The sequence below is a fragment of the Entamoeba histolytica genome, genomic scaffold, assembly GCF_000208925.1.
Source record: "Entamoeba histolytica HM-1:IMSS scf_1104750518107 genomic scaffold, whole genome shotgun sequence".
Classification (NCBI taxonomy): Eukaryota; Evosea; order Mastigamoebida; family Endamoebidae; genus Entamoeba; species Entamoeba histolytica.
The window spans coordinates 37232-63580 of NW_001914898.1; the positions used below are offsets into that span (position 1 = coordinate 37232).

Consider the following 26349-nt stretch of genomic DNA (forward strand, 5'->3'; position numbering starts at 1 on the left):
TTTTTTTTTTTTCTTTATTAAAAAAAAAAAAGAAAAAACTTAAAAAAAATTTTTAAAATATATTTACCCTAAACATGACTGAAACAACTATTCTTGTTAGATTTAGCACTAAATTAGATGGGTTTCAAGTATCTACAACTACTTTTAATGTACCTAGTGATTCTAATAGACTTGCACTTTCGAGATTGATTAATCATTTATTACAATTACCTAAAGTCGTTCCATTTGATTTTATTGTTGGTGGAGAATTTCTGCGTACAACTCTTCAAGAACATCTTAAAGAAAAAAATATTCCTATTGAATCTACTGTAGATATAGAATATACTGTTGCTCTTCCAGCACCTCAACCAGAATGGTATAACCAACAAGAGAATTGGGTTACTTCTCTTTCATATTGTTCCTCTTTTTTATTTGCTGGTATTGCTAATCAAAGTATTTCTGCTAATAACGAATCAGGAATTGTTTGTTCTACAGATGCATTGTTATCTGATGGTACAACAAAACGACCAGTAAAAACAATTGATGCATTTGATAATAATGGTAAAATTGAAGTTGCATGTGGTGGAAAATCAAATAATATTCATATATTTTCATTTGAAAATAACACATTCCTTCATCGTTCTATTTTAACAGGTCATAATGGATCAATTGAAAGTCTTTGTTATTCACCAAATGGTACTCATCTTGTTAGTGGTGGTTGGGATAAAAAAGTAAATGTTTGGGATTTAAATTCTGGTTCAACTCTTCAAACAACAGAAAAACGTTCAAGGTCAAATGTTAAAACAATTTCAGAATTTACATCACTTGATGGTCATCTTCAAGCTGTTACACATTGCATTTGGCCAGTAGAAAAACAAATACTTTCATCTTCTCTTGATGGAACTATTGCTATTTGGGATATTCAAAATACTGCTCTTGCTTCTGCTTATAAAACATCAAAAGTAGCTACTGCTCTTGATTATTCTACTGTTAATTCTCTTATTGCAACAGGACATAATGATTCTATTATTCGACTTGCTGATCCTCGTGAATCTCAAATAACAATGAAATTATTAAAAAGCCACAAAAATTTAGTTACTTGTGTTGCATGGCATCCTCAAAGTGCTTATTTGTTAGCATCTGCAGGATATGATAATTCTATTAAAATTTGGGATATTAGATCTATTACACCTTTATGTACTATTCCTTTCAGTACAAAAATGACGGCTGTATGTTGGAATGAAACTGGAGATATTTTCTATTCTGCTGGGGCAAATGGTTTTATGAAAGCACATAAATTTACTCATACTAATTGATTGATTTTTTTCTTTTCTGTTCAAATAAACACAACTCAAATCACAAAAATATTCAAAAACAAAATAACTTTATGATAAAAGAAGTTCAACCAAAAACCTCAAAGACTTAAAAATATAAAACAGAAGAATGTGTGAACAATATGTCAGACATTGTATCTTACCTGAAATTGGGGAAGTTGGTCAAAAGAAATTACTTGGTAGTACTGTTGGAATATTAGGTGCTGGTGGTCTTGGAAGTCCAGTTATTCAATACCTTGCCGCTTTTGGAATTGGAAAGTTAGTTATTGTTGATAATGACATTGTTGAAGAGGTCAATTTAAATCGACAAATTATTCATAATTATCAACGTATTGGGAAGTATAAAGCTGAAAGTGCTGCAGAGAGTGTGAAGTTATTAAACCCTTCTATCGTTGTTGAACCACATATTATTCGTTTAGATGAACAAAACGGAGTAGAAATTTTTAAAGGATGCAATATTCTTGTTGATTGTAGTGATAATCATCAAGCTCGTTATGCCATTTCTGCTGTTGGAGTAAAACTTGGTATTCCTATTGTTACAGGGTCTGTTGTAAGATGGGAAGGGCATGTCACAGTTTTAAATTATCAAAATGGACCTTGTTATAAATGTTTATATCCAGTTATGCCATCTACAACATTAAATGCTACGGCTAAGACTGTAGGAGTTGTTGGAACAATTTGTGGGGTTATTGGTTCAATTGAAGCCATGGAAACAGTTAAAGTATTGTTAGGAAAAGGAGAGATATTATCAAATAAAATGTTAATGTTTAATGGAATGACAATGATGCATAAAGTAATAGCCGTTTGTTATTCTTTTTTTAATTTCTTCAATAATTGACATTAAATATTAAAAAATGAATTAGACAAAACGTAAGAACATAAATTGTCCAGTTTGTGGTTCAGCTGAAAAATCAATGAATTAGATGAAATCCCAATTCTCATCATCACTATCCTCTTTCTTCTCATTAGTGATTGGTTCTTGTTGTTTCTTTGATGATATTGGTTTATTTTCTTCTTTTTTCTCCATAACAATTTGGTCCACTTTAACACCATCAAAGACAGGTTTTTCTTCATTTAAGTTAACTTCTTTTGCCTCAATCAAGTCTTGTTCAATACTTTTTTCTACACCAATATGAGGCCATTCTTTTAATGATGACAAGTTCATTTTTATTACACTTCCTGGAATTGGTTTTCGTTCTTTTGTTGCAAACTCTTTTAATTTCTCAGATATTTCAACTTCACCACTTATCCTTTCTGCAATTTCATCAAATCCTCTAGTTTTTGCTGCAATGTAACCCAATTTACCATTTGCAATAAAACATTCTTTCACCATAGTTTTTTGGTCATTAGAAAGAAGAGACAATATCAACTTTTGAGAATTAGAAGCCTCAAGTTTATTCAGTTTAACCATAGATTGTATATTACCACAATAGGCAGAAAGATATGATACTCTACTATAATCACCAAGTTGAACTAATGAAAATTCAGCTACTTTAAAATGTCCAGTACTAATAGCTTTTTGTGATAATTGTCTCCAATATTGTGGTAAATTTAATTGTTTTGCAGCTTCAAGTGCTGCCTTAAAATTACCACATTGTAAAGCAATAGCAAATTTGGCATGAACATCTCTTACAAATAATAATGCTAATTCAGCAAATTTATATTTCATTAAAAATGAAATAATTGAATCACCAATAAATACAGTATTTGTTAAATGTTTATGAATAGCAGCTAAATCTCCCCTTAGTACTGCTGCTTTAAAATCAACATCAGCAAGATCAACAACTTTTGTTGCAATATCTCCATTTATATCAATTGTTAATAATCCTTTAGCATTGGCTGTTGCTGCAATAAGATATAATACTTCATTTCCTGTTCCTTGAACAATTCCAACTTCTCCAGTTGGCAATAAATATTTGATATGTGCGTTTGTAGTATATAATATTACTCCTCTAGTAGCAATAACAACAGACTTAATATGTGTTGTTTCCGTATATCTAGTTACAATTTCATACCCGTCTTTGGAATCTTTTAATAAGAGAATGGTTTGACTTCCAAATAAAACAAGCGTTTCTTTTGTTGCAACAGTTCTTTTTAGTCCATTTGCATCAACCTTAAATAAAATATTTCCTTCAACAGTTATAATTTGTGCAAAGTCATCTCCAAATAAACAAAAAGTATTTGGTCTATTAACTGCAGATATTCTTGTTCCACTTCGTTCTAATTGAATTTTACCAACAACTTGTGATTTACCAACGTCTATCTTTTGAACAGTATTTGAACGTGGCTCATATGAAAGATAGAATGACCCTCCAATATAACATAAAGAAGTTCCTTGGAGATTTGATCTATGAAAAGCAGCACAAATTGCTTCATGACTTTCACCGTTGGAAGCTAAAATCATTTCTTTTGCTTGTGGAATAGCAACTATTGATTGGACATGGTTAAGTGAATACATTAATTTTATTTCATTTGTTGACATGTCAAATTTATTAATTGATGATGCTGTTTGATAATAAACTGATTTACCAGTAACAAAGTAAGCAGGACGTTCACTTTCCAACTTAAACACCTTTAATCCAGTGTCACAACCAATAGCAAAAAGATTTTCTAATGGATGTTTTTCAATACACCAAATCCTACCATTTGTTCTGAAACTTCTAATTAGCTTTTGTGTTTTAATATCAAAAACATTTACACATTTGTCTTCACTTACAGAAATAAGATAATCTCCCATTACTGTACATGCTGTAACATTATGTGTATGACCTCTAAATGTACCTTCACTCCAACAACTTGAATCATTATATCTCCACATTTTTATTGTTTTATCATCACCACAAGTAAAAATAAGTTGAAGGGTTGGATGAAAAATTGCATTATTAACAGCAAATTGTTCCGGTGTAATATTAAATTTAACAGAACCAGCGAGATCAACTGCACCATCTCCTCTTGGTTCATTTTCATATAAATCTTTAATATCCCAAACTCGAACTGTAGTATCATATGATGATGAAATAACAAATGGTATTTCAGATCTAGGATGGAAATGAGCTGAAAGGACATAATGGTCATGGCCAGTTAATATAGCTATACATTTGAATGACAAATAGTTCCATATTCTAATAGTTCTGTCATCACTACAACTCAAAATCCATGGTTTTGTTGGGTGGAAATATGTTGAACGAATGTAATCACTATGTCCTTTAAATTCTCCAACACATGCATTATCCGAATGACTATCTCTATAATTCCACATTCTAATAACACAATCATCTCCTCCTGATACAACTAATGGTCTATTTGGATGGAAACATAATCCTCTTACAGCTCCGTTGTGTGCATGAGGGTATGTGTGTAGTAATATTTTTGTACGATAATCCCAAATTTGAATATCTCCATTATGTAATGAACACATTAATAAAGTTGCTGTTGGGTGGAACACAGCAGTTTTAACACGTTCACTTTGATTTTCTAAATAGTACTTGAGTTGTGTTCTCATAGATCTAATAATTTTCATCTTTTTTCTTTTTTTTTTTTTCTTCCTTTTATTAAACTATATTTTAATTATTAATAAATTAAAAAATATTATTTTGTTATTCACTGACTCTCCGTTCAACAACAAAAACAAAAAGGAAGAATAAGAAGGTGATGAATTTAGTTATTCATTTTCTTGTGCTACTATTACACTTGTTTTCTCTATTATATCAAGTAGTCTATCAAAATTAATTGAAAGGTAATTAAACAATTTTAATAATCCAACAATAGCTTTGTTCCATTGTTCTATTTTTGTTCTATCAAAGATAAGCAAATAACTTTTATTTAATTTTGTATCAAATACACACATCGTTGTTGGTTTAATTTCATAATGATATTTTTCTTTTAATTTTGGCCATATGTCTGAACATTTTTCATATAAGTCACTAAAATAATAAATCAAATGCTTAAATCCTTCTTTGAATGATTCATCAGCTTCTGAATAAAATGATTGATTTTGAATGTATAAATTATAAACATTTTTCTTTTGACCTATCTGTACAGATATTTGAGAATAGTCATCAAATGGAATTGGAATTGTTGAATGTTTAGGAATGATTTTCTTTCCCATTAAATAAATACCCAATACTAATTTTCCCATTGCAATATTAAACTCATTAACTTTGTCAATAGAATATTTAAAAGGAATACCACATAATGTCACTGAACCATCACTAAATGACTCAACTTCAAACAATGAACCAAAAATACTTCTCTTTTCAATTGTTTGTAATTCATCTTTTAATAATGCTATTGTATTACTTAATTCTAGTTGTTCGTCTGTTGATTGTTGAAGGTCTTTCAATAATTTATTGTTGATTCTCCAGTATTGTTTTTCTATACTTTCTGTACATTTAATATCGAATTTATCAATTTCTTTAAGTAATTCATTGAGTTGTTCAAAAGATTGTTCTTTTAATTCTCTTAACCGTTTTACTGACTCTTCATTTTCTTTTGTATTTTCATATCCTTGAAGAATTACATCAATATTATCAATATCTTCTTTTATATTTTCTAATTCTTCTGTTAGTTCATTCCATTTTGTTGTATGGTATCGTTCAAAGTCTTCATAATCTTCCATTTTATGTAACACAATTTGTAAACACTCATCACATACAAATGCCTTTGACTTAAATCCTGCTTCTGCAATTAATGAACAATTTTCATCTCTTTGTCCACTTTGTATAACGTCATTTATTGTTTTAGATAAATCGATATGAGAATAAAGCATTTGTTTACACCGTTGACATATAAGTAATGAATTATGTTGCATTTATTTCTAATAACAAGAATATAACTTATAAGTTCCTTTTTCTTCCAATAAAAAACTTTTTTATAACAGACAAATAATATTTTCCTAAAAGATATAACCATAAAGAATTTACTTGATTTTTTTCAAATTAATTTGCAATAAATAAAGAAAACTACTTCTTATTATTTAGCTGAGTCTGTTATTAGTTTTGTTTACGTTATTTATAACATCCTTCATATCTTTCTTTATAAATTTAATGATTATTAACTAGCTTTATCCTTTTTTTTCTTGGATGTTCATTGTACTTCTTATTGAAATTATTACTTTGTTCATAAAATTAGCTGACCATTATTCTTATCTTTATTCCAATATCTTAAATCATGTTAATTACGAAAACTTCTTTGATTGCTTCTTTCTTATCTTTTTTTTTCTATCACTAATTTTCTGCTTCTAACTACTTCATCCATCCTATTAAATATCACCTCTCCACTTTTAGTCGCTTCTGAGTATGTTTCATCTGGTTTTATTTCAAATATTTCATTTCTTTAATACTTTCTAAATAAGATTGATAATTCTTAGTAGTATCATCTATTGATTATTGAATATGTGGAAGTGTTTCTACTTCTTCTTTAATTAATTGATTGCTCTTGTTTATTAGCACCTCCATTTTAATTTAATATTTTAACTAAAACAAGCTATAAGTGATGTGATTAACTACACCCACACAATAAAGCAACTCTATAAAAAATATCAATACCCAAGAAAATCAAATGAACATAAATATATTTTTGAAAACATAAAAAGTAAATTAAATGTTAAACTCAATTCAATGGTACTTCTGGTACTTTAGAATAGTTATAAGAATTTGAAGAGAAAGACTTACGTCTTATTATTATCACAACAATTACTATAACCATTACTAATCCAGCACAAATAATACATCCAACAACTACCCAAAGGAGAATAATCCATGAACTATTTTGTGATGGTCCATTGGCTGAACTTTCACTATCATGATTCATAGAAGAAGAACTACCTTCACTATCATGACTCATAGAAGAAGAACTACCTTCACTATCATGACTCATAGAAGAAGAACTACTTTCACTATCATGATTCATAGAAGAAGAACTACTTTCACTTGTTGATCTACAAACATCAATAACACATTTCTTATTGTAAAAGTCAAAGAAATACCCATTGTCACAATAAGTGGCAACACATTCATCACTCCATTTTCCATCAACTCCACATTTATAACCACCATGAGCATGTTCAATTGTAATTTTTGAATCACAGTCTTTACTTCTTTTAACTAATCTATCATTAGATGGGTTACAATCAGTTTGGTATTTATTATAAAGAGATAAAGCTGAGCTGGCAAAAAGTTCTATTCTATTATTATAACTATCCAAGAATTGTAATTCATCAACTGGTTCAATAATAAACTCTCTTGGAATGGTTTGATTGTAACTATAATCATGAAGGTAAGTCTCAGCAAAACTAATTTGCATTGTAAGTGAAACACTATCCATATCACTAAGTTGCTGTTCTGTGAATATAGTTTCTGGTGAAACCACAACACTTGGTGATTGACCTACATCGTATAACTCTTTTTCTCCTTCTGGATCTCCTAAATATCCAACAATAATTGCATTACCTCTTTCTTTCATTCCTTTAGCTAATAATGAACATGCTGAATAACAAAATGCATCAGTCATGACTATTATATCTGTTGGGTTTCTAGGATTTTTCTTAAAATATATATCAGTTACAGCTGATTGGATAATACCAGTTTGTGTTTTAACATGTTCAACATTTCCATATTTAACAGTTATTGATGATGCATAAAATTCTTCTCGAGTAGTTAAGTTAGAGTATATTAATTGACATGAGTTAACATCACTAAGTAGTTCATCATATCCAACTGACAAACTACGTAAGGAAGGGTCACTAATTCGGATGTCTCCAATTTGATTGACATCAATAGAAGGTGCCAATGTTTTTTCAATGAAAGCCTCAAGATCAACATATCCACCACCATTCATAGGAAGAATTACACTAATTGGACCATTATTTTCATCAAAAGAATCAATACAATGCTTATAAACGTCTACATATGATTGTAACTGATATTCTTGTGGGGCAAATGATTGAATAACAAGAACATTAACAGTAGTACTATTAATACTAACAACTTTGCAAGCAATATTGTCTTTAAGTTCATAATCATATGAAACATCTTTTTTTGAGTGTGTTAAACCTAAATCACTTGGTAAAATTGGTTGAATATTAAAAGCTCTATTTCTTCTTTTCTTATCAATTCTTTCTTTTACTTGACGTACTTTTAGAGCCTTATTAGTATCTTCTTGATTTTCTGGGCCAAAATTAATTATTTGATAAGAACAATTGACCTTAACTCCATTAGTATATTCAATTTCAAAAACATGATCTATTTCCTCTTTTGTTAATGGGTTATCACCAATCATAAATAGCCCAATAGTTTGTCTTGTATAAGTAAATCTAGCATGTGGACTTTTTAAACCAGAAAAAGTATTACTATAATTTCTAATCCAATCTAATACAGGAATACCATCAACAGAAGAAACTGGCACTTCTCTATTTTTTATAATTTCTGAAGGTAATTTTAAGTCATACATTAAGATTTCAGTTAATGGAGAAAAGAGAACTTCATGAGTTTGTTTTACTGAAACAGTAAATGGCAAAACAATACCAATAAGATCAATCCAGTAACAATAGTCTTTAGATGATTCAAGTCCAAAATACATATGCAAATCATGTAAATCAAATAATAATTTATTAAGCTTTCTATAAAAAGGATAAAATGGTTGATCTCCTTCTTCGATTTCTGACATTCTTTGATCAATATCAACCGTATAATGATAAGTTTCATATCCTTTTGGTTGAGGTGGATTTTTGAGAATATCATGATACACATATGCTTCAAATGCAATTTTTAATGATGTTTTTATTTTATGTGCACGATCTGCAGTAATATTAAGTGAATTTAAACAATCAAATAGTTCAGTTGAACTAGGTGTTAAACCAAATTTACAAGGAGTGGCAAAGCAAGAAAGAGTAAAGAGTAAAACAAGCCACTTCATTATTAATTTATATTTTTAGTTCAAACAATTTAGTTTTGGCGACAGAATAAAAGATAAGACTTTTTTCTATTGATATGGAATATTCTGATAGTGAAGAGTATTGTTATTAAAACGATGCTATTCTTTTTTTATTATTTTAAGAAGAATAAAACCAAATTAAATATTAAAATCTCTTTTACAGATCATCGAAGATGAACACAGGGGCATACTCTGTTGTACCAGGTTCTTGTTCTGGTTCATTTCTTCTTATAGGAACAGGTATTATTGGAATATTTGCTTCTGGAGGTACTCCTTTAACAACTTCTTTTTCTTGACCATGACCAGTAGAAGGTAAAAATCCCATATTAACAGACATTCCTCCATAATCCATTTTTGTTTTCTGTTTCATTGGAACAGCCGATGAAAATTTGCTTCTACAGAAGCTCATTGCAGAAACATCATCATCATAATCTCCTCTTGAATTAATTCTTAAAGAAGGAGACATGTACATACCTCTTGGTGAATTAATAAATGAAGTAAATGGAGAATTAGTCATATTCGGTGGCTTTGGACCTGGTGTTTTAACCAGACAAGACCTTCTTGAAAAGCTTCCAGAATTAATAGGAGATGGACTTGTTTTTGATTTAATTGCATAAACTTCTCTAAACGAAGAAGGAGTCATTGGACCTAATTGGAATGGATTAGAAGATGAGATATTAACAACTTCCCCTTTTTGTAATGAGGCTGTGAAGATGTCATAATATTCTTGTGTATTTAAACGATGACTTAATTTTAATCCAGGGAAACACCTTTTTTGGAATTCAATTCCAGATATTAATGATGGTTTAACTGGCTTAACTTTACGTGGTTTTGGTTGCCAATTTTTTGTGAATGGTGCTTGAGTTATAAAAGGATGATCTAATGCTTGTTTAGCTGTCCATCTAGATTCTGGGTCATATTGTAACAATCCATGAATAAAATGAAGCATAGACTGACGAGTTTCAGAAACAGAACCTTTGTCTTCCAAAGGATTATCTGATAATTTCATAGGAATTCTCATAATAAGTTCATCTAGAGTACGATATCTAAAATATCTTTTATCAGGTTCAAGTTCAACTGCATTTTCCATTTCATATTCAAATGGTTGTTTAAAAATATATTTAATTCGACCACCAACTGTTGGCATTTTATTATAAAAATTTTGTGTTGTAGTACCTTGTTCTAATATATAGTCTGGAGGTTGTCCTAACATATCAGTAATTTTATATAATTCATTATATTCAGAACTGCCTGGGAATAATGGAATTCCTAATATTAATTCAGCACATATACATCCAGCACTCCAAACATCAATACCACATGAATATGGTAATCCTAAAATAACTTCTGGTGCTCTATAATGTCTTGACTGAATATAAGTATAGAGTGTATATGTAGAAAAACATGCTGAACCAAAATCTATCACTCTGACTTTCTTTGAAACTGGATCAATTAACATGTTTTCTGGTTTAACATCACAATGAACAATACTAGCATCTTCTAATACTGATAGACATTGAAGTAATGATTTCATATAATTTCTAATAATGTTAACAGGAAATCCTTTATAATTTCTTGCTTGAATTGCTTGATACAAATTTTTTCCTAATAACTCAGTGACAATACAAAGATGAGAATGATATAAAAAGTGATCAACTAATCTCACTGTATTTGATGAACCATCTTTATCATATGCATCATTTAACAATGACAACATAGCTACTTCTAACATTCCTTGTCTAAAATATGAAAATTTTGAACGTAAGACTTTAATAGCAACATCTTTATTTTTCATAAGGTCTCGAGCTTTAAATACTTGTCCAAACATTCCTTGTCCAAGACGGTCAGTAATTTTATATCTTGAAACGGTGTCAGGATTAGCAGAATAATATGGTCCTTCAAAAGACGTAGCACTTCCAAGGACATCATTAAGTTTAACTATTAAGTCATAATTCTCATTATCATAATTACTGTTATGACGAGGAATAGATGGAGCAGTTAAGTATAATGGGGACATTCCTGTTGTAGGATCAGTAAGGCGAGGAGAACAATGATAAAAGACATCAAAAATTTTTGAAGTCAAATATTTTGTGAGATATTTCTTATTTGGAGAATGTAGACCTTCTTCTTCGTTCGAGAAATATGACGTGAAGGCACTACTTGATTTCTTAGAGAAAAAATTCATTTGAATTAAACAGTGAAAGGGTTTCTATTTTCCTAGTTTTTAAAAAGAAACTCTTTCTGGCATAAATCATATCTTCAACAGCAAGTTACGTCTTTTTGGATCCACATCACCGAAAATTTTTTCATATTTCGTTTATCAAAGAAAAAAAGATTATTCTGTCCTTTTTTGGAATCAAAAACAAAAGATAATTTCATTGTTCTCTTTACAATAAGTTTTTTCTTCTTTTACATAACGAAGTTGTTCTCTTCCATTGAGTTGACATTTAAAAACCCCTTGTTTTCTTTTTGATTATTACATTGTCTCTTAAAATAACAAACTGCTAGGGTTTGAGAACTTTAAAAGACATTAACACTAACATGGAAAAAATTAATCGATCAGATGTTACTGATGGATTAAGAAGACAACTAAAAAATAGTGTTGGTAAGAAGAAACAACAATTTGTTTTACAACAAGAAGAAAAAGAAAATGAAAGTGAAAGTGATGATAATGAAGAAACAAAATCTCAACTCTTAATGAAAAAAAAGAAATATGTCAGTCCAATTGAAAAGTTTAGACCAAAAACAAAACAAGACAAACAAGAAAAGATAAATAAACACAAAGAAGCTAAAGTTGAAATAAAAGAAGACCCATCGAAAAAGAATCGATTTGATAATCATGTAGAGTCTTTAACAGATATTATAAATGAAAATATTACTCAACCAACCAACAATACAATACAAGAAAAAGGTATAAATGAAAATAATGATTTAAAAGAAGAAGAAGTTATGAAAGAAAGTGATAATTCAGAAGAAGAATTAATTAAAGGAAAAAAAGAAATTGATAACTCCGAAAAAAAATATTCAAAGAAAACATCACATCATTCAATAAATGATGAAATTACTTTATTTGAGGATGTTGAAGGAAATAAAAAGGAAACTAATACAAGAGATATTGGTGAAACATTTTCTCATAAATCACAACAACCAAACAATCACTCAGAAAAACATAAAAATGAAAAAAAACCACGAAAAGATGGAGAAGAAAAGAAAAGAAAGAAAACAAAAACAAGAAGTCGAATGAAGAATGTAAAAAAAGATAAACGACCTGATCATTTGAAACCATCATATCTACAAAATAATAATAACAAATGATTGATATTTTTTATTTTAGAATTAAAATTATTTATTTTTTTTTTTAAAGTATACCGATTTGATATTTATTAAAATTTCATTAATAAAATGTTTAATATTCAATGTTTTTTTTAAATAATTTATAAGCAATAAAATATAAATAAGTATAAAGTATAAAATAATTTATAAATAAAAAAAAGAAATTTAACAACAACTTTAACAACGACATACTTCAATAAATTTTCAAAAAAAAAAATAGAAATGAAGATTAATACATAAAATCTACAACAATATTAATACATAATTAGAATCAATGGTGAATCAATGGTTTAATAATAGTTGTAATGAAGGATAATTTGGTATTACATTTTATAAATTTATTAATTAGAAACAGGGTATTTTATATTATTTTGATTTAATTTTAAAGGTTCGAAGAGTAAATATCTATGGAAACAGAAAAAAAGAGAACTTAAAAACAAATTCTTCTTAAGGAATGTCTAAAATGGTTCATTCATTTCATATAGCTAATAAAATCCTTCAAGGTAGATGTTCAACACAAAATGGAATTAAAGAAATAGGTAATAAATTAGATGATGAAGTTATTTATTTAGTAAAAGAATTAAATAATAATACAATAACAGAAGAATGGCAATTAATAGAAAATGAATTAGAAAATCCAACTGTATTAATTAAAACATATTTATTATCAAAAAAAAAAGAAATTATTTTACGGTCAAATGCTATGATTCCTAAATATTATTTATTAATTAAAAATATATTAGAAAGAATTGAAAGAATTACCGAATTACTTCCAAGTGTTTTAGAAACAGAAGATTTTGATGAATTTTTTATTAATAATGTTATTACAATGGATCCAACAAAATTTTATGGTAGAATTACACACTCTTATAGATACAAAGAAATTTCACCACATGAATGTGCTCATGTTTTTTCACATTTTCAACAACCAATTTGGAATCATCATTTATTTTATGCAAAAGACCAAAATAAAATGACTTTATTTATTATGCAATCAAAATTTCTAATTCAAGAAAATTCTAAAGGTTCTTTATTTCATTTAATCAATTTACAAAGAAAATTTATCAATAATATCTTTGACCATATTAGTGGAGATCAAGAAGTTAAAGATATGATGTTTTTAGAAAGAAGGTTTAATAAAATGGTATATAACCAAGATGTTTTTCCAGTAATTATTCATAGAAATGCTGTATTTAATGTTTTTGCAAATTATGATTTTACTGAAATTGTTATAAAAGGGTCAAGTGAATATCATCAAAAATTTAGTGTTCTTTTAGAAGATTTAGAACACAAAGTTTATAGTAATATTATTTATCCTAAAAGCATTTTATTAAAGAAAGGAAATTGTCAAAATTGTTTTCATAAAGAATCACCTTTTTTTAGTAAAGAATTAGTTTCAACTGATTTAATTATTGGTAAAACTGTTTCTGAAGGTAATATTTTTTTTGGATGTCAAAGTGTTGGACAAGGAATTAGTTTATGTCAATACCATCATGTAAGCCCTGTAAAATTTGCTGTTGTTCTTTCAGCAGAAAGAACAGAAACATTTAATGGAAAAGCAAAATCTATATTTTATTATCATTATTTTGTTCCTGAATTAAATCTTAATGATGTTAAAAGATTTAGTGGATGTATTCGTAATATTATTATTGCTAAACTCATTATGAGAATTGGTTTTGAACAAAATGTTAGTCTTAAAATTGATAGATCAAATTCAGGTGATTTTAACTTATCAAAAAATATGTTATTTTGTGCATTACAAATAAAAAGAACTATTGAAGATAGAAAACGCTTACAACAATTAGAAAGAAAAAAGAATATTACTAAAATTAATCATTGTTTCATTTGTCTTCTTGATAATAATAGTTTTCATTATTTAATTAAAACGTTATGTCTTGAAGATCTTATGAGTTTAAGATGTACATGTACTCGATTTAAAAAGTTAATAGATGAAAGTACAGATGTTTGGAAAAATTTTTATGATTTATATCATAATCCTCAAACTCAACCTAAAACATTTTTTACTTCAGAACATAATGACATTAAAAATTATTCATTACTTGTAAGAAAATGTTATAAAGTACGTCAAAATTGGAGAAATAAAAAATGGTCTAAAAGAAGTATACTCACTCCATTCTATGCTCCAATTAATTATATTAGAGTAAAAAATGATGATTGTATTGTTGTGGGAAGTGAAAATGGATATTTTTCTAGAATTGAAACAAAAAATAATGAATTTATTAAAGTTCGTGAAGGATTACCTATGAGTCTTCTTGCAGGGATGAGATGTAGTTTTGATTATTCAAATGATCTTTATGTTTATTTTAGATCAGGTGAGATAAGAAAATATACAAATAGTACTCTTAAATTTACTAAATATGAATGTCATCCATATGAAAAAGTTAGTTTTGTAAATAATTCTATAGTTGTAGGATTAAATGATACAACATTATCGGTTGTTGATTTTATTTCACAAAAGACTCTTAATAAATTTGTTCCTCATTCTGTTGAAATAACACATTTTTGTTGTATTAATCCAAATATTGTTGTATCATCTTCTATTGATGGAACTATAGCTGGATTTGATTTACGTTCAAATAAATTTGCTTTTAGAACATTAAGTTATAGAGAAGAATTAACTTCTTTTGATTGGATTGATGATTTTATTATCAGTGGGTCTTGTAAAGGAAGAATGAAAATGTGGGATTTGAGAACTAACATGTGTTGTTGTGAAAGAACTATACATTTTAATGCAATTAATTCAATGTTTTGTTTTAATAGGAAAGTAGTAAGTGGAGGAACAGATAAAGCAGTATATTGTTGTGATTTATCACGTGGATGGTTTGAAAATGTATTAATGATGTACATGCATCCAAGTACTGTAACATGTGTTTCATTAAATGATTGTACATTGTCTACTGGTTCAGAAGATGGAGTATTGATAAGTTCTCAATTTTGTTAATATAATTGATTTTTATTTCAACAACAAAAAAAAAACACAAAACAAAGTAATTTTAATTAGTATTAAAGATAAATTATATTACTTTGACTCTTATTTTTGATTGATACAAGTTATAAATTCACTCTCTTTCATACAATGAATTGAACATAATAAATCCTTTCGACAATTACCTTCACATTTTCTATTAATTGTAGAATAATGAGAATCAAATTTAGTCCATAATTCATCATCTACTGCTAATTGTTCAATAAATTCTTTTAAATTTTTTGTTGTATATTCTTCAATACCAAATAATTCTTTAGCATTATATTCTATTTCCCATTCAAATTTATTATTTTTATTACATTTATTAATGTTAAGCATATAATTTGTATAATCTTTAATATTCTTTCTATCATATTCATATAATCTAAATCTTGGATTTAAATTCTTAAACGAAGTCATAGCTGGATTCATTATTATATGAAATGTTGGTTTTGTAATATTTGGTAATACTCTAAATGAATTAAAATGTGAATGACCTGAAAGATGACTAATAATAATATCAGAATATTCATTCATTGCATAACTAAAGTCTTCATTAAACTTTGGAACAACGTCAATAGTTCCACTTTCTTTTAATCCAACTCCTTCATGACTTAATAAAATAACTCTTTCTCCATTCTTTCTAGCTAATTCTAGTGTCTCATTAAACCATTTCATCATTCCTGCTGGATCATTTTCAACATATTCATTACAATGACTACCATAAACATCAACATAGGCAAGATAAAGTGCAATAATTCTTACTCCAGAGTCAATTAATTCAGTATAAAACCCTCCTTTTTTAAATTGCTCTAATGCATTTGGAGAAAGCCAATCTTTGAAAAGATCTCCCATAAAATCTAACATCCATTGATTTTGAGGAGGGTATTGCCAATTACTTGACAACCAATAATCATGATTTCCAGGTACTGGATATATTCTAAAACCTGATAGTCGTTTCTTTAATGCTTCAACTTGTAGTTGAATTCTTTTTTTATTTGTTTCTTTACTCTGAGTTATTACATCACCAGGAACAACATCCATTAACCAAAATATTAATTTACTTTCTGATTGGTGTTTAGCAATGTAATCAAATGCAGATTCTGAAACATTGAGAGGAGAATAGCAATTATAATCTCCACAAGAACCACTGATAAAATTTTCTTGCCCTTTTCTAGGAATAGAATTAGAATGACAACAATCAATAGCCAAACACTTTGAAGAACTACCAACAGTAAATTCATCATCAAAATGTGTATCAGTAATTAACCAGAATTTCTTATTTGCTAAAGTTAAAGTTATAAAAAGAAGAAGTAATAACATGATAACCATCAAGATAATAGTTCTATTTTTTATTGATAGAATCAAAACTAAAGTACTTTTCATTTCTTCAACTTTTCATTTTGAAAATTCTGAAAAAAAAATCGAAAACAAAAAAAGAACTTTGAATTTCAATATTTTTTTTTGTATCAATGTTTTTGTTGTTCATTTCTTTTGTTTTTATTTGTTTTAGTCAAACTACATGCAACAATGCGATTGATATTAATTTCTCTCATTCTGAAATATTTCAACATACTGCTGATACTTCAAGAATACCTGATAGTTATTATATTTTAAAACAACATCTTTATTCACAAAAAGGAATTTGGTATAGGGTTTCATTATCAACTCCACAAACACTTATTATTGATACTTGTTTTACAGGACATACGGTTTTTGATACTAAAATTATGGTTTTTAGTCAATGTGAAAATAATTCAGGTTCAAAATTACTTGCAATAAATGATGATGGAATAAATGGATGTGGAAAAGCTTCAAGACTGATTTATTATTTTACAAAACCTTCTTACATTTTTATTACTGGAGCTACTCAATTAGATACTGGAATATTTGGATTGAGAATATCTCCACTTCCTAAACAAGAAAATACTAACCCTTTAATACCAGAAAAATTATCAATTCCAACGTCTATTGAAGGAATTACTTCAGGGATAAATTCTTCAGTTTTGTATTATACATTTGAAGGATTAGACTCTACTCCTATTAAAGTTTCAACTTGTCATCCTCTCACAAATACTCAAATAACTTTAATTCTCGATAAAAATACACCAAACCAACAACAAGTAGTTGATAATTGTCCTTCTCATTACTTTGGTGCTGAAATAACAGTTCCTATTGGAAAAACAGTTCATTCACTTCAAGTACAAACAAATAATCCAGGTCATTTTATTCTTTCACTTAAATTACCATCAACTCAACAAACACCAATTGCAATTAGAGAACTACCTTTTTTACATTCAAGTAAACCTTCAGGTGATATTTCTAAGTCATGTGAAGGATATCCAGAACAGAGTGGAACATGGTATGCAATTATTGGAACAGGTGAAGATTATTTGATATCAACATGTGAATCATCACTATTAAGAGAAGGAGTTGGTACAACAGTAGAAATATTTGATTCAAATGGGGAATGTAAACGTGATAGTTTTGGTTGTGGGATTCATGGTCGAATTATCAAAAAATTAGAATATAAGAAAGAGTATTTTATTAAAGTATCTTGTCAAGAAAACAACAAATGTAAAGCAACATTACTTGTTCAAAAAATACTTCAAAGTTCAGAAGAATGTAAACGTCCTGTTATACTTGAAATTGGAGAAGAAGGAATTGTTTCACATAGTAAAATTGGACATCTTTCACATCCATGTGAACCAATAAGTATTCATGGTAGTTGGTATTTATTAAATTCAAGAATTAACAAAGACTTTATGATCTTTGGAGGAGTTATTGATGGATTTAATGCTAGTGGTAATGTTATTTATACAAAGACTTGTAGAGGACCATGTAAAGAAGAAAGTCGAGTATTAACAACAACATTTAAAAAAAATGGGGAATATCTTTTTGTTGTTAGTGCTTCATCAATTCTTGTTTCTGGAGTTTCATTGTTTGTTGTTCCAATCAAACAAACTGATTGTTCTGATACTATTCAAATAACACCATTCTCTACTTTAGGAATTCTTCAAGATAAAAAACATTATTATTCATTTGAGGGAGATGGATCAATGTTTATTATTGAAACATGCGGTCCAGACACTCAAATAGATACAATTATTACTGTATATTCAAGTTGTAATTCATATAGACCATTAATAATGAATGATGACTCTGAAATATGTGGAAATACTGCTTCATTTATTCGAGAAAAGTTTATTGGTAAATTTATTGTTGTTGTTGATGTGTCACATAAGTCTGAACGAAGTATTGGACCATATCGATTAAATGTATATAAAGACATTGAATATTCAAATGATAATTGTTTAAGTCCTACAGAAATTACAGAAGGAACTCATTTTATTTATACCTATAATAACAGATATGTTTTAATACCTAATCGACCTGACATTCAATCAAAAGGAGCATTTCTTCTTTATAAAGGTAGAGATGCAGTTGTAACAACATGTAATTCTATGGTAACATCACGGATTGAAGTATTATCTGATTGTTCTACTGTTCTAAATAATAGGCATTTAAAAGGATATTGTAGAAATGGAGAAAAAGTAATTGTTCACACAAATGAAATTTTATTTATTGGAGGTAAAAATTCAATGGATATGGGATTAATTCAAATTGAAGCATTCGCATCAAGTAGGATTTCAATATATATTTTATTTGGAATAATATTGATTGTATCATTATTCTCTATATTTTATTATTTCTACACATTACTTAAAAATAAATTATTAATTCTCTTTGGAAATACAATGGAAAACAAAGGATATTATGAATTATAATTTTATTTACTTTTTTTACTTAATACTTCTTTCTATTAACTGATTAACTTTTTTTATTCTTTTCTCAAAGAACTTCTTTTTGAACGTCTGTTCTAATCTCATTAATATTTTTACTTTTTTTGTATTTTACTTTAATTAAATGGAAATTATCAGGATATTTCAATAATTATTTATTTTTATTTTTTAGTTTTAAGGTTTCTATTTTTCAAAGAAGGTTGAAAGAGGAATAAATATTACTAAAAAGATTAAATGGAATGTTCTTCTCATGATAAAAACAATCAAATGAGACTAATAATCTGTTCATAAAATTTTATTATGTCCGTAGGATATAATTCACCTTTTGCTCAAAATGCACAAACAAATGTTAAGCCATCAACTGGTGGACCAGAAACAATGGCTATTAGATTAACCGTTGTTAGTGGTAAACAATTGAAGGCTATGGACCTTCGTTCTTCTGATCCTTATGTCATTGTTTCAGTAGGTATTGAACAAAGAAAAACAAAGACTGTTATGAAAAATTTAAATCCAACTTGGGGAGATTCTTTTGAATTCTATAATGTTACACCTGGAACTATGGCTACTTTCACCGTTATGGATTATGACAAACGTGGTAAAGATGATAATATGGGAAATGCTTCTTTGGTTATTCAAAAACTTCCACCAGGACAAATGGCTACTAATGAACTTCCTTTATCTACTAAAGGTTCTATTTGCATTCAATATACTATCATCTCTAGTTCTTCTAGTACAAAAACTTCACAACAATGTGGTACTAAACCTACTCAACAACAACAATATCCAAGCTATCCACAACAAGGTGCCCAACAAGGATATGGTGCATATCCTCCAGGCTATCCTCAACAACAACCAGGAGCACCAGCCCAACAACAATATCCAGGTTATCCTCAACAACCACAAGGTCAACAACAATATCCAGGTTACCCACAACAAGGAGGTTATCCCCAACAACCAGGAGTACCAGCTCAACAACAATATCCAGGCTATCCACAACAAGGTGCCCAACAAGGATATGGTGCATATCCAGGCTATCCTCAACAACAAAGTGCTTCTGGAAAGCAAGCACCTCAACCAGGAGCACCAGCTCAACAACAATATCCAGGCTACCCACAACAAGGTGGTTATCCACAACAACCACAAGGTCAACAACAATACCCAGGTTATCCACAACAACCACAAGGTCAACAACAATATCCAGGTTATCCACAACAACCAGGAGTACCAGCTCAACAACAAAGTGCCTCTGGAAAACAATCAACTCAACCAGGAGCACCAGCCCAACAACAATATCCAGGCTACCCACAACAAGGTGGTTATCCTCAACAACAATACCCAGGTTATCCACCACAACAAGGATATGGTGCATATCCAGGTTATCCACAACAAGGTGCTCAGGGTCAACAACCAGGATACCCACAACAAGGATATGGTGCATATCCAGGTTATCCACAACAACCACCAAAATAATTCAGAAAAATTTTAAGCATACTTTGTTTTTTTATTACCTTTCATTGATTAATATTTCTTGTCTTTAGTATTGTTTAACTTTGGAATAGTTTGTGAAGTTTTATAGATTTATGGAATGATATAAAAGGTTGATTTTCAATAAGTACCAAAAAACGAGTAAAACTGAATAGAAAATGATGTATTATAAATAATGTGTGTAGGTTATGAGAAAAATATTATCAATTTAAATTGTTAGGTATCTATAACATGCTCTATTTAAACGTCATACTTAAATTTTTTTTGTTAACACACAATCTTTGTAAATAACTTATGTTATTATAAATATTTGTGAAACTACATTCTAATAATTTTATTTGATTTAAATTTAATGTTTCATTTCCAGTTATTTTATTTCATAAACTTTATCAAGTAAAGTGTTGAATAAATTCAAGTAACACTCGTTTATTTTATTTGGTATTTAATTTTGTTAATTGTAGATTTATTAATTATTCAATTATAAATAGAAATGAATTATTAATAATTTAAATTGTTATTTGTTTAAATAAAATCACTTCTATATCATTCACTCACTTATTCTAGTTCATAGCCAAGTTAATTTAATTGACCAATTAATTAGTGATACTCATTGAATTTTCATTTCAATGTCTCATTTTTAAATCTATTATATCTTGTTTTTGTTATTAAAAATTATTATAATTACACATTAACTCAATACCAATTATTTGTAATAATTTATTTCTTATTCATTCTCTTTTATTTAATACTTCTTATATATTTTCTTTTACTTTTAGTATGGCATGTTTATAATGATATGGTTTCAATTAAATATTCTTTGGATGGACATGAGAATGTCTTTCATCCAAATTCCGTTTTTTTATTATTTATTCTATTATTCTTTACTAATTGCTGTTCAATTGTATTTTTAATACTTGTAGTCAAAATTTTTAATATTCAACTAAATTATGTAATAATATACTTTAGTTTTTTATGAATTAAATTATCTCTTTTTCATAAATTAATGTAGTCCATCGTTTTAGTATTTAATGTTTTTTATATTTAGTGGAGAATTAGATAAAATTTGTATTAAACAAATGAAATAATAAATGAGAATGTATAATATCATAGTACCAATAAATTCTTATTAATTAATACGAAGATTATAAACAATAAAATTACAAATAAAACTAAATAAATTCTAAAGAATATAATTGACTATTATCATCTATTTAATATTTTACATAACACAATATTATACTAATTTAAATTAAAAATGAATCTTTATAAATGAATTAAAACTTATTAAAGAAACAAAATAATCATTTTCGCTATTCAGAAAATGACATATCCCATCTATAATCAATCTTTTTTTAAAATACATAATTAATTTTGAAACTTCTAACAACCAAATCATTTATTGTTTTGATTCTACCTCATCACTTGATGATGATACTTCATCTTCTTTAATGTTTGCAATCCTTGAGTGAATTTGTGAAGAAGAGGTTGTTGTTTTATTCTCTTCTTTATTCTCTTCTTTATTCTCTTCTTTATTCTCTTCTTTATTCTCTTCTTTATTCTCTTCTTTATTCTCTTCTTCATTCTCTTCTTCATTCTGTTTTGTTTTATTCTCTTCTTTAATTAACAACTCTAAATCAGATATACATAATATTATATGTACTTGTACAAAAACACTTGAAACTGTAAATGTGATAAAGTTATATACAACGTATCGAATACCAGAAATAAAACAGAATAGATTTGACGCCATTAATCCAACAATCACACAAACAAAATCCAAAGGATATCCAAAAACTTTCTCAGGTAATGAAAAGTTACACTTACGAAGAGTATTAACAAGGATATAAGGAATAAATGCAATGAAAATGGGAAATATCATAAATGGAATGAACAAACATTCGACAGCAGCAAAACAACAAATAATAAATAAATATGCATAACAAAATCTTTTTAAATTTCTTTTTGTTCGAATTTCCAAAACATCACTATTCTCAAAGAACCCATACTTTGCACGTGCTAATTCTTTTAACTGTTCAACAACTTTTATTTGTATATTCTTCCAGTCAACCATATTTTTCTTTCCAAGTTCTTCTCTATTTAAAAAGGAAAAGTAATAATATATTATAATAAATTTAATTTATTAATCCTCTTTATTTCTTTTCTTCTTTCAAACAACTTTCTGTTTCTTTTTGACTAATTTTCTTTGGATTTACTTTTTTTGTTCCAGATGTAACTTGACTCTTACCTTTAGACTGTTTTTGCTGTTTCTGGTTATTCTCTGTTTCTTTAGGATAGTCAACAATTATATTAACTGGACCATCTACTTCAGTACTAATTTTCATGTACTGACCAAACGCACCTATTTGTATTTTGTCTTCTGCATATAACTCTTTAAATCTTTTAACAACTAAGTCATAAAAAGGATGACTTTTCTCTGCTCTCATACTCTTATGAAAATCTGGCTTTGTTCCATTCAAAACAGCATATAATGTAAATTGACTAACTACAAGAACTTCATACCCCATATCCATTACGCTTTTGCTCCACCTCTTACCATCTTCGCTATCCCATAATTTCATCTTTAGTACTTTATTCACTGCACCATCAATATCACTTTCTTTATCTTCTTCATTGATTCCAAAATAAAGCAATAACCCTTTACCAATCTTTCCAACCACCTCTCCACTCTCAACTTTAGTAACTGAACCACTTAATACACGTTGAACAATAATTCTCATCTTTAAGTAATTTACTCTGATTTGTTGAGTTTTTAGGGTTTGACTAAATAAAAAAACAAAAACGAAGAAAAACGAAAAGAATTAGAGAGAAGAGACTTTGATTGTACTATCAGCTCCACAAGTAAAGATCTTTCCGTCTTCATCAATGAACACATCATTAACTCCAAGTGGATGAACTCTTCCAAGTGTTGTGATTGCTTTCGTTTCAACATTCAATACATATGAATATGAGTCAGCTCCCGCTGTACCAATCATTGTACTATCCTTGTTAAATCTAAGCTTTAAGACTTTTGAGTTATGTGGAACCCATCTTGAATAAATAACTTCATTCGTCTTAGCATCTCGAAGAACAATCTTTCTTGTATCATCTGAATGAACAAAGTATTTACCATCACTTGAATAGTCCATACTGTAAACTGTTCCTTGAATGTCTTCTTTAATTTCTCCTTTTTCAGTTAATTGTCCATCACTATTAATTGAATAAAATTTAATACATCCTTCACTTTTTATTCCTGCACTAAGTATAGTCTTATCTCCATTGATTGCAAGTGTTGCAACTCCATTCCTCTGATTAATGCTTTGAATAATCTCTTTCCCTTGAATAACTTTAATTCCTTTATTAGTTGCAACATATAATGTATTATTATAATATACCCCACAATTTGCTGGAGATTCCGTACTAATACTATCTTCATATTCCATTCGACTTTTATCAATAATCTTAACACAATCATCTGACCCAAGTGTAGCAATTTTATCTCCACAATTAACAATATCATTAATTCTTGTACAATGTCCTTTCCCACTAATTCCAACAGCTTTTCCTGTAGCTTTTTCCCATCGAACAACATGTCCTTCATTTGATCCTGAATATAAATATTCTCCATCATTTGCAAGTGCAGTAATTGGTTTATTATGTCCTTCAATTACTTCTTTAATATCTCCACTACTCTCTTCAATATTATGCATACTTCCATTTAATGATACACAAATTACTCCATTCTTGGTATTAACTACTCCAAGTTGTTGTTCTTCAATTGTATTTGAAAATTCAATTGTTTTGATTACACTCCCATCTTCTGCATTCCAAACTTTACATGTTTTATCTGCTGATGCTGTAATAAATGTTTTACTATCACTTCCCCATGTAACTGAATAAACTCCTGCTTTATGTTCCGTTTTTTTATATTTCATTTCTCCTGTTTTCCCATCAAATACAGATATACTTTTATCACTTGATACACAAACACACAAACTTCCATCTGGTGAAAATCTTCCACAATTAATAAATCGGCTATGAATATCTTTCATACTCTTCTTAAATTTAAATGGTGGTCCTTCAAACCAACATGGATAATTATCTTCTCCCGTTGTAATTAATCTAAATGGTCGTGTTCCTCTAAAATCACATGACAATAATGTTTTTGTTTGTCCTGAAATCTCTCCAACTGATGATCCAGCATCCCACATAAATACACTTCCTAATTTCTCTTTTCCTTCTCCAACTACACATATCCTTTGACTATCTCCAGTCCATGCAATATCATAAATTGGTCCAGAAAGTGCTTTAAAACTAAACTTTAATGGATGTTCTTTTTGTGTCGTATCCCATATTCTAACATTTCCTTGAACATCCCCTGAACAAATATAATATCCACTTGGACTATATTTCGCACATGTAGTTTCACTTGTATGTTCATAATAAATATCCGTGTCTAATGGATTGTTAACGTTCTTAATAACTATACAATTCCCTGTTGGATAAACAATATGTGTCCCCATCTTATTATGGTCATTATACCCTATATGGACTGGTTTTCCTCTTGTAACAGATGGTAATGGTGCATATACTTGTGTCACTTTAGTCATTTGATTTTACTTTTTGAGTTTCTTTGACGGTGAGTTTATTTAGTTCTTCATCTTTCTTTTCTTTTTACTGCTTCTTTTTCTTATTCATTTTTTGAATTTCTTCTCTTTCACTTTTTAAATGAATTCAATTTATAACAAAAACTTTATTCAATTCTCTATTTTTATTTCAATAGAAATTTACTTGTCTCTCATCATTTCTCTTTATATTCAAGGAAGGTGTTTTTTGTTTATGAAATGATTAAAATAAAATATAAATTCTCTTGAACACAAAATTAAATGAATTATTTCTTACCAATTTTCTTGCCTGGAACAACTTTCTTGTTTCCTTTAGATTTCTTTGGTGCTGCTTGTTTCTTTGGATATTTCTTGTAAATCTTTTCAACTTGTTCTTCTTTCTTTTCTACAGCAGCTTTTGGTGTAACTTTCTTTTCAGTGGTGGTTTTGCTTTTCTTTGATGCTTTTTGAATACCAGCCTTTTGCATCTTGTTCTTCTTAATAGTTTCATTGACTTGTTGTAATAATGGTTTCTTAATTCCTTTGTCAAGTGGAAGATTAACAAGAGTTTCTGTTCCTTTACCAATAACAAAGACATTGTTTAATCTAGTAGTGAAAGTGTTTCCTTTAGCATCTTTAATGTGAACAATTTCAAATGATCCTGGATGAACTTCTCTTTTAACAATAACTCCAACACGACCCATACCATTACCACCAATCATCATAGCAGTATTTCCAATATCAAACTTAACAAAATCAACGATTTTTCCTGTTTCAAGATTAAGTTTGATTGTATCATTAGCTTGAAGTTCTGGATGTGGATATCTAATAGTTCTACCATCATGAGTAACAATGTATGGAATAGCACCAGTTCCAAGTACTCTCTTTTCAATTTT

At 28.4% G+C, this 26349-nt stretch overlaps 15 protein-coding genes across 15 annotated transcripts in view; 6 read left to right on the forward strand and 9 right to left on the reverse strand.

The window, feature by feature from the left end:
• Positions 1–74: 74 nt before the first annotated feature.
• Positions 75–1295, forward strand: EHI_118030 (WD repeat protein; the record flags this gene model as incomplete). The annotated part of the gene is made up of 1 exon (XM_650961.1): positions 75–1295. The coding sequence occupies one exon, from the start codon at positions 75–77 to the stop codon at positions 1293–1295; it is 1221 nt and encodes a 406-aa protein (XP_656053.1).
• A 127-nt stretch (positions 1296–1422) lies between these two features.
• EHI_118040 (molybdenum cofactor synthesis protein3, putative) lies at positions 1423–2297 on the forward strand (the record flags this gene model as incomplete). The annotated part of the gene is made up of 2 exons (XM_650960.2): positions 1423–2115; positions 2177–2297. The coding sequence occupies 2 exons, from the start codon at positions 1423–1425 to the stop codon at positions 2234–2236; spliced, it is 753 nt and encodes a 250-aa protein (XP_656052.2). The 3' UTR covers positions 2237–2297.
• On the reverse strand, positions 2233–4833 carry EHI_118050 (coatomer alpha subunit, putative; the record flags this gene model as incomplete). Its single annotated transcript, XM_650959.2, has 1 exon — positions 2233–4833. One exon carries the CDS (start codon positions 4831–4833, stop codon positions 2233–2235), a length of 2601 nt encoding a protein of 866 aa, XP_656051.2.
• Positions 4834–4974: 141 nt separating this feature from the next.
• EHI_118060 (uncharacterized protein) lies at positions 4975–6123 on the reverse strand (the record flags this gene model as incomplete). Its single annotated transcript, XM_650958.1, has 1 exon — positions 4975–6123. One exon carries the CDS (start codon positions 6121–6123, stop codon positions 4975–4977), a length of 1149 nt encoding a protein of 382 aa, XP_656050.1.
• An 800-nt stretch (positions 6124–6923) lies between these two features.
• Positions 6924–9227, reverse strand: EHI_118070 (uncharacterized protein; the record flags this gene model as incomplete). Its single annotated transcript, XM_650957.1, has 1 exon — positions 6924–9227. One exon carries the CDS (start codon positions 9225–9227, stop codon positions 6924–6926), a length of 2304 nt encoding a protein of 767 aa, XP_656049.1.
• A 175-nt stretch (positions 9228–9402) lies between these two features.
• Positions 9403–11430, reverse strand: EHI_118080 (protein kinase, putative; the record flags this gene model as incomplete). The annotated part of the gene is made up of 1 exon (XM_650956.1): positions 9403–11430. The coding sequence occupies one exon, from the start codon at positions 11428–11430 to the stop codon at positions 9403–9405; it is 2028 nt and encodes a 675-aa protein (XP_656048.1).
• Positions 11431–11786: 356 nt separating this feature from the next.
• On the forward strand, positions 11787–12560 carry EHI_118090 (uncharacterized protein; the record flags this gene model as incomplete). The annotated part of the gene is made up of 1 exon (XM_650955.1): positions 11787–12560. The coding sequence occupies one exon, from the start codon at positions 11787–11789 to the stop codon at positions 12558–12560; it is 774 nt and encodes a 257-aa protein (XP_656047.1).
• A 472-nt stretch (positions 12561–13032) lies between these two features.
• On the forward strand, positions 13033–15540 carry EHI_118100 (uncharacterized protein; the record flags this gene model as incomplete). Its single annotated transcript, XM_650954.1, has 1 exon — positions 13033–15540. The coding sequence occupies one exon, from the start codon at positions 13033–13035 to the stop codon at positions 15538–15540; it is 2508 nt and encodes an 835-aa protein (XP_656046.1).
• A 90-nt stretch (positions 15541–15630) lies between these two features.
• Positions 15631–16887, reverse strand: EHI_118110 (Acid sphingomyelinase-like phosphodiesterase, putative; the record flags this gene model as incomplete). Its single annotated transcript, XM_650953.1, has 1 exon — positions 15631–16887. The coding sequence occupies one exon, from the start codon at positions 16885–16887 to the stop codon at positions 15631–15633; it is 1257 nt and encodes a 418-aa protein (XP_656045.1).
• A 149-nt stretch (positions 16888–17036) lies between these two features.
• On the forward strand, positions 17037–19352 carry EHI_118120 (uncharacterized protein; the record flags this gene model as incomplete). Its single annotated transcript, XM_650952.1, has 1 exon — positions 17037–19352. The coding sequence occupies one exon, from the start codon at positions 17037–17039 to the stop codon at positions 19350–19352; it is 2316 nt and encodes a 771-aa protein (XP_656044.1).
• Positions 19353–19667: 315 nt separating this feature from the next.
• On the forward strand, positions 19668–20984 carry EHI_118130 (C2 domain containing protein; the record flags this gene model as incomplete). Its single annotated transcript, XM_650951.2, has 1 exon — positions 19668–20984. The coding sequence occupies one exon, from the start codon at positions 19668–19670 to the stop codon at positions 20835–20837; it is 1170 nt and encodes a 389-aa protein (XP_656043.1). The 3' UTR covers positions 20838–20984.
• A 1264-nt stretch (positions 20985–22248) lies between these two features.
• Positions 22249–22923, reverse strand: EHI_118140 (uncharacterized protein; the record flags this gene model as incomplete). The annotated part of the gene is made up of 1 exon (XM_650950.1): positions 22249–22923. The coding sequence occupies one exon, from the start codon at positions 22921–22923 to the stop codon at positions 22249–22251; it is 675 nt and encodes a 224-aa protein (XP_656042.1).
• A 79-nt stretch (positions 22924–23002) lies between these two features.
• Positions 23003–23590, reverse strand: EHI_118150 (D-tyrosyl-tRNA(Tyr) deacylase, putative; the record flags this gene model as incomplete). The annotated part of the gene is made up of 1 exon (XM_650949.1): positions 23003–23590. The coding sequence occupies one exon, from the start codon at positions 23588–23590 to the stop codon at positions 23003–23005; it is 588 nt and encodes a 195-aa protein (XP_656041.1).
• Positions 23591–23671: 81 nt separating this feature from the next.
• EHI_118160 (WD repeat protein) lies at positions 23672–25459 on the reverse strand (the record flags this gene model as incomplete). Its single annotated transcript, XM_650948.2, has 1 exon — positions 23672–25459. The coding sequence occupies one exon, from the start codon at positions 25457–25459 to the stop codon at positions 23672–23674; it is 1788 nt and encodes a 595-aa protein (XP_656040.2).
• Positions 25460–25740: 281 nt separating this feature from the next.
• The window catches only part of EHI_118170 (40S ribosomal protein S4, putative), a gene marked incomplete at both ends in the record, with an annotated part of 1225 nt that continues 616 nt past the window's right edge, over positions 25741–26349 (reverse strand). The window contains one exon of the mRNA XM_001913567.1: positions 25741–26337. Coding sequence (XP_001913602.1) covers positions 25741–26337 — 597 coding nt within the window. The remainder of the gene's footprint in view (positions 26338–26349) is intronic.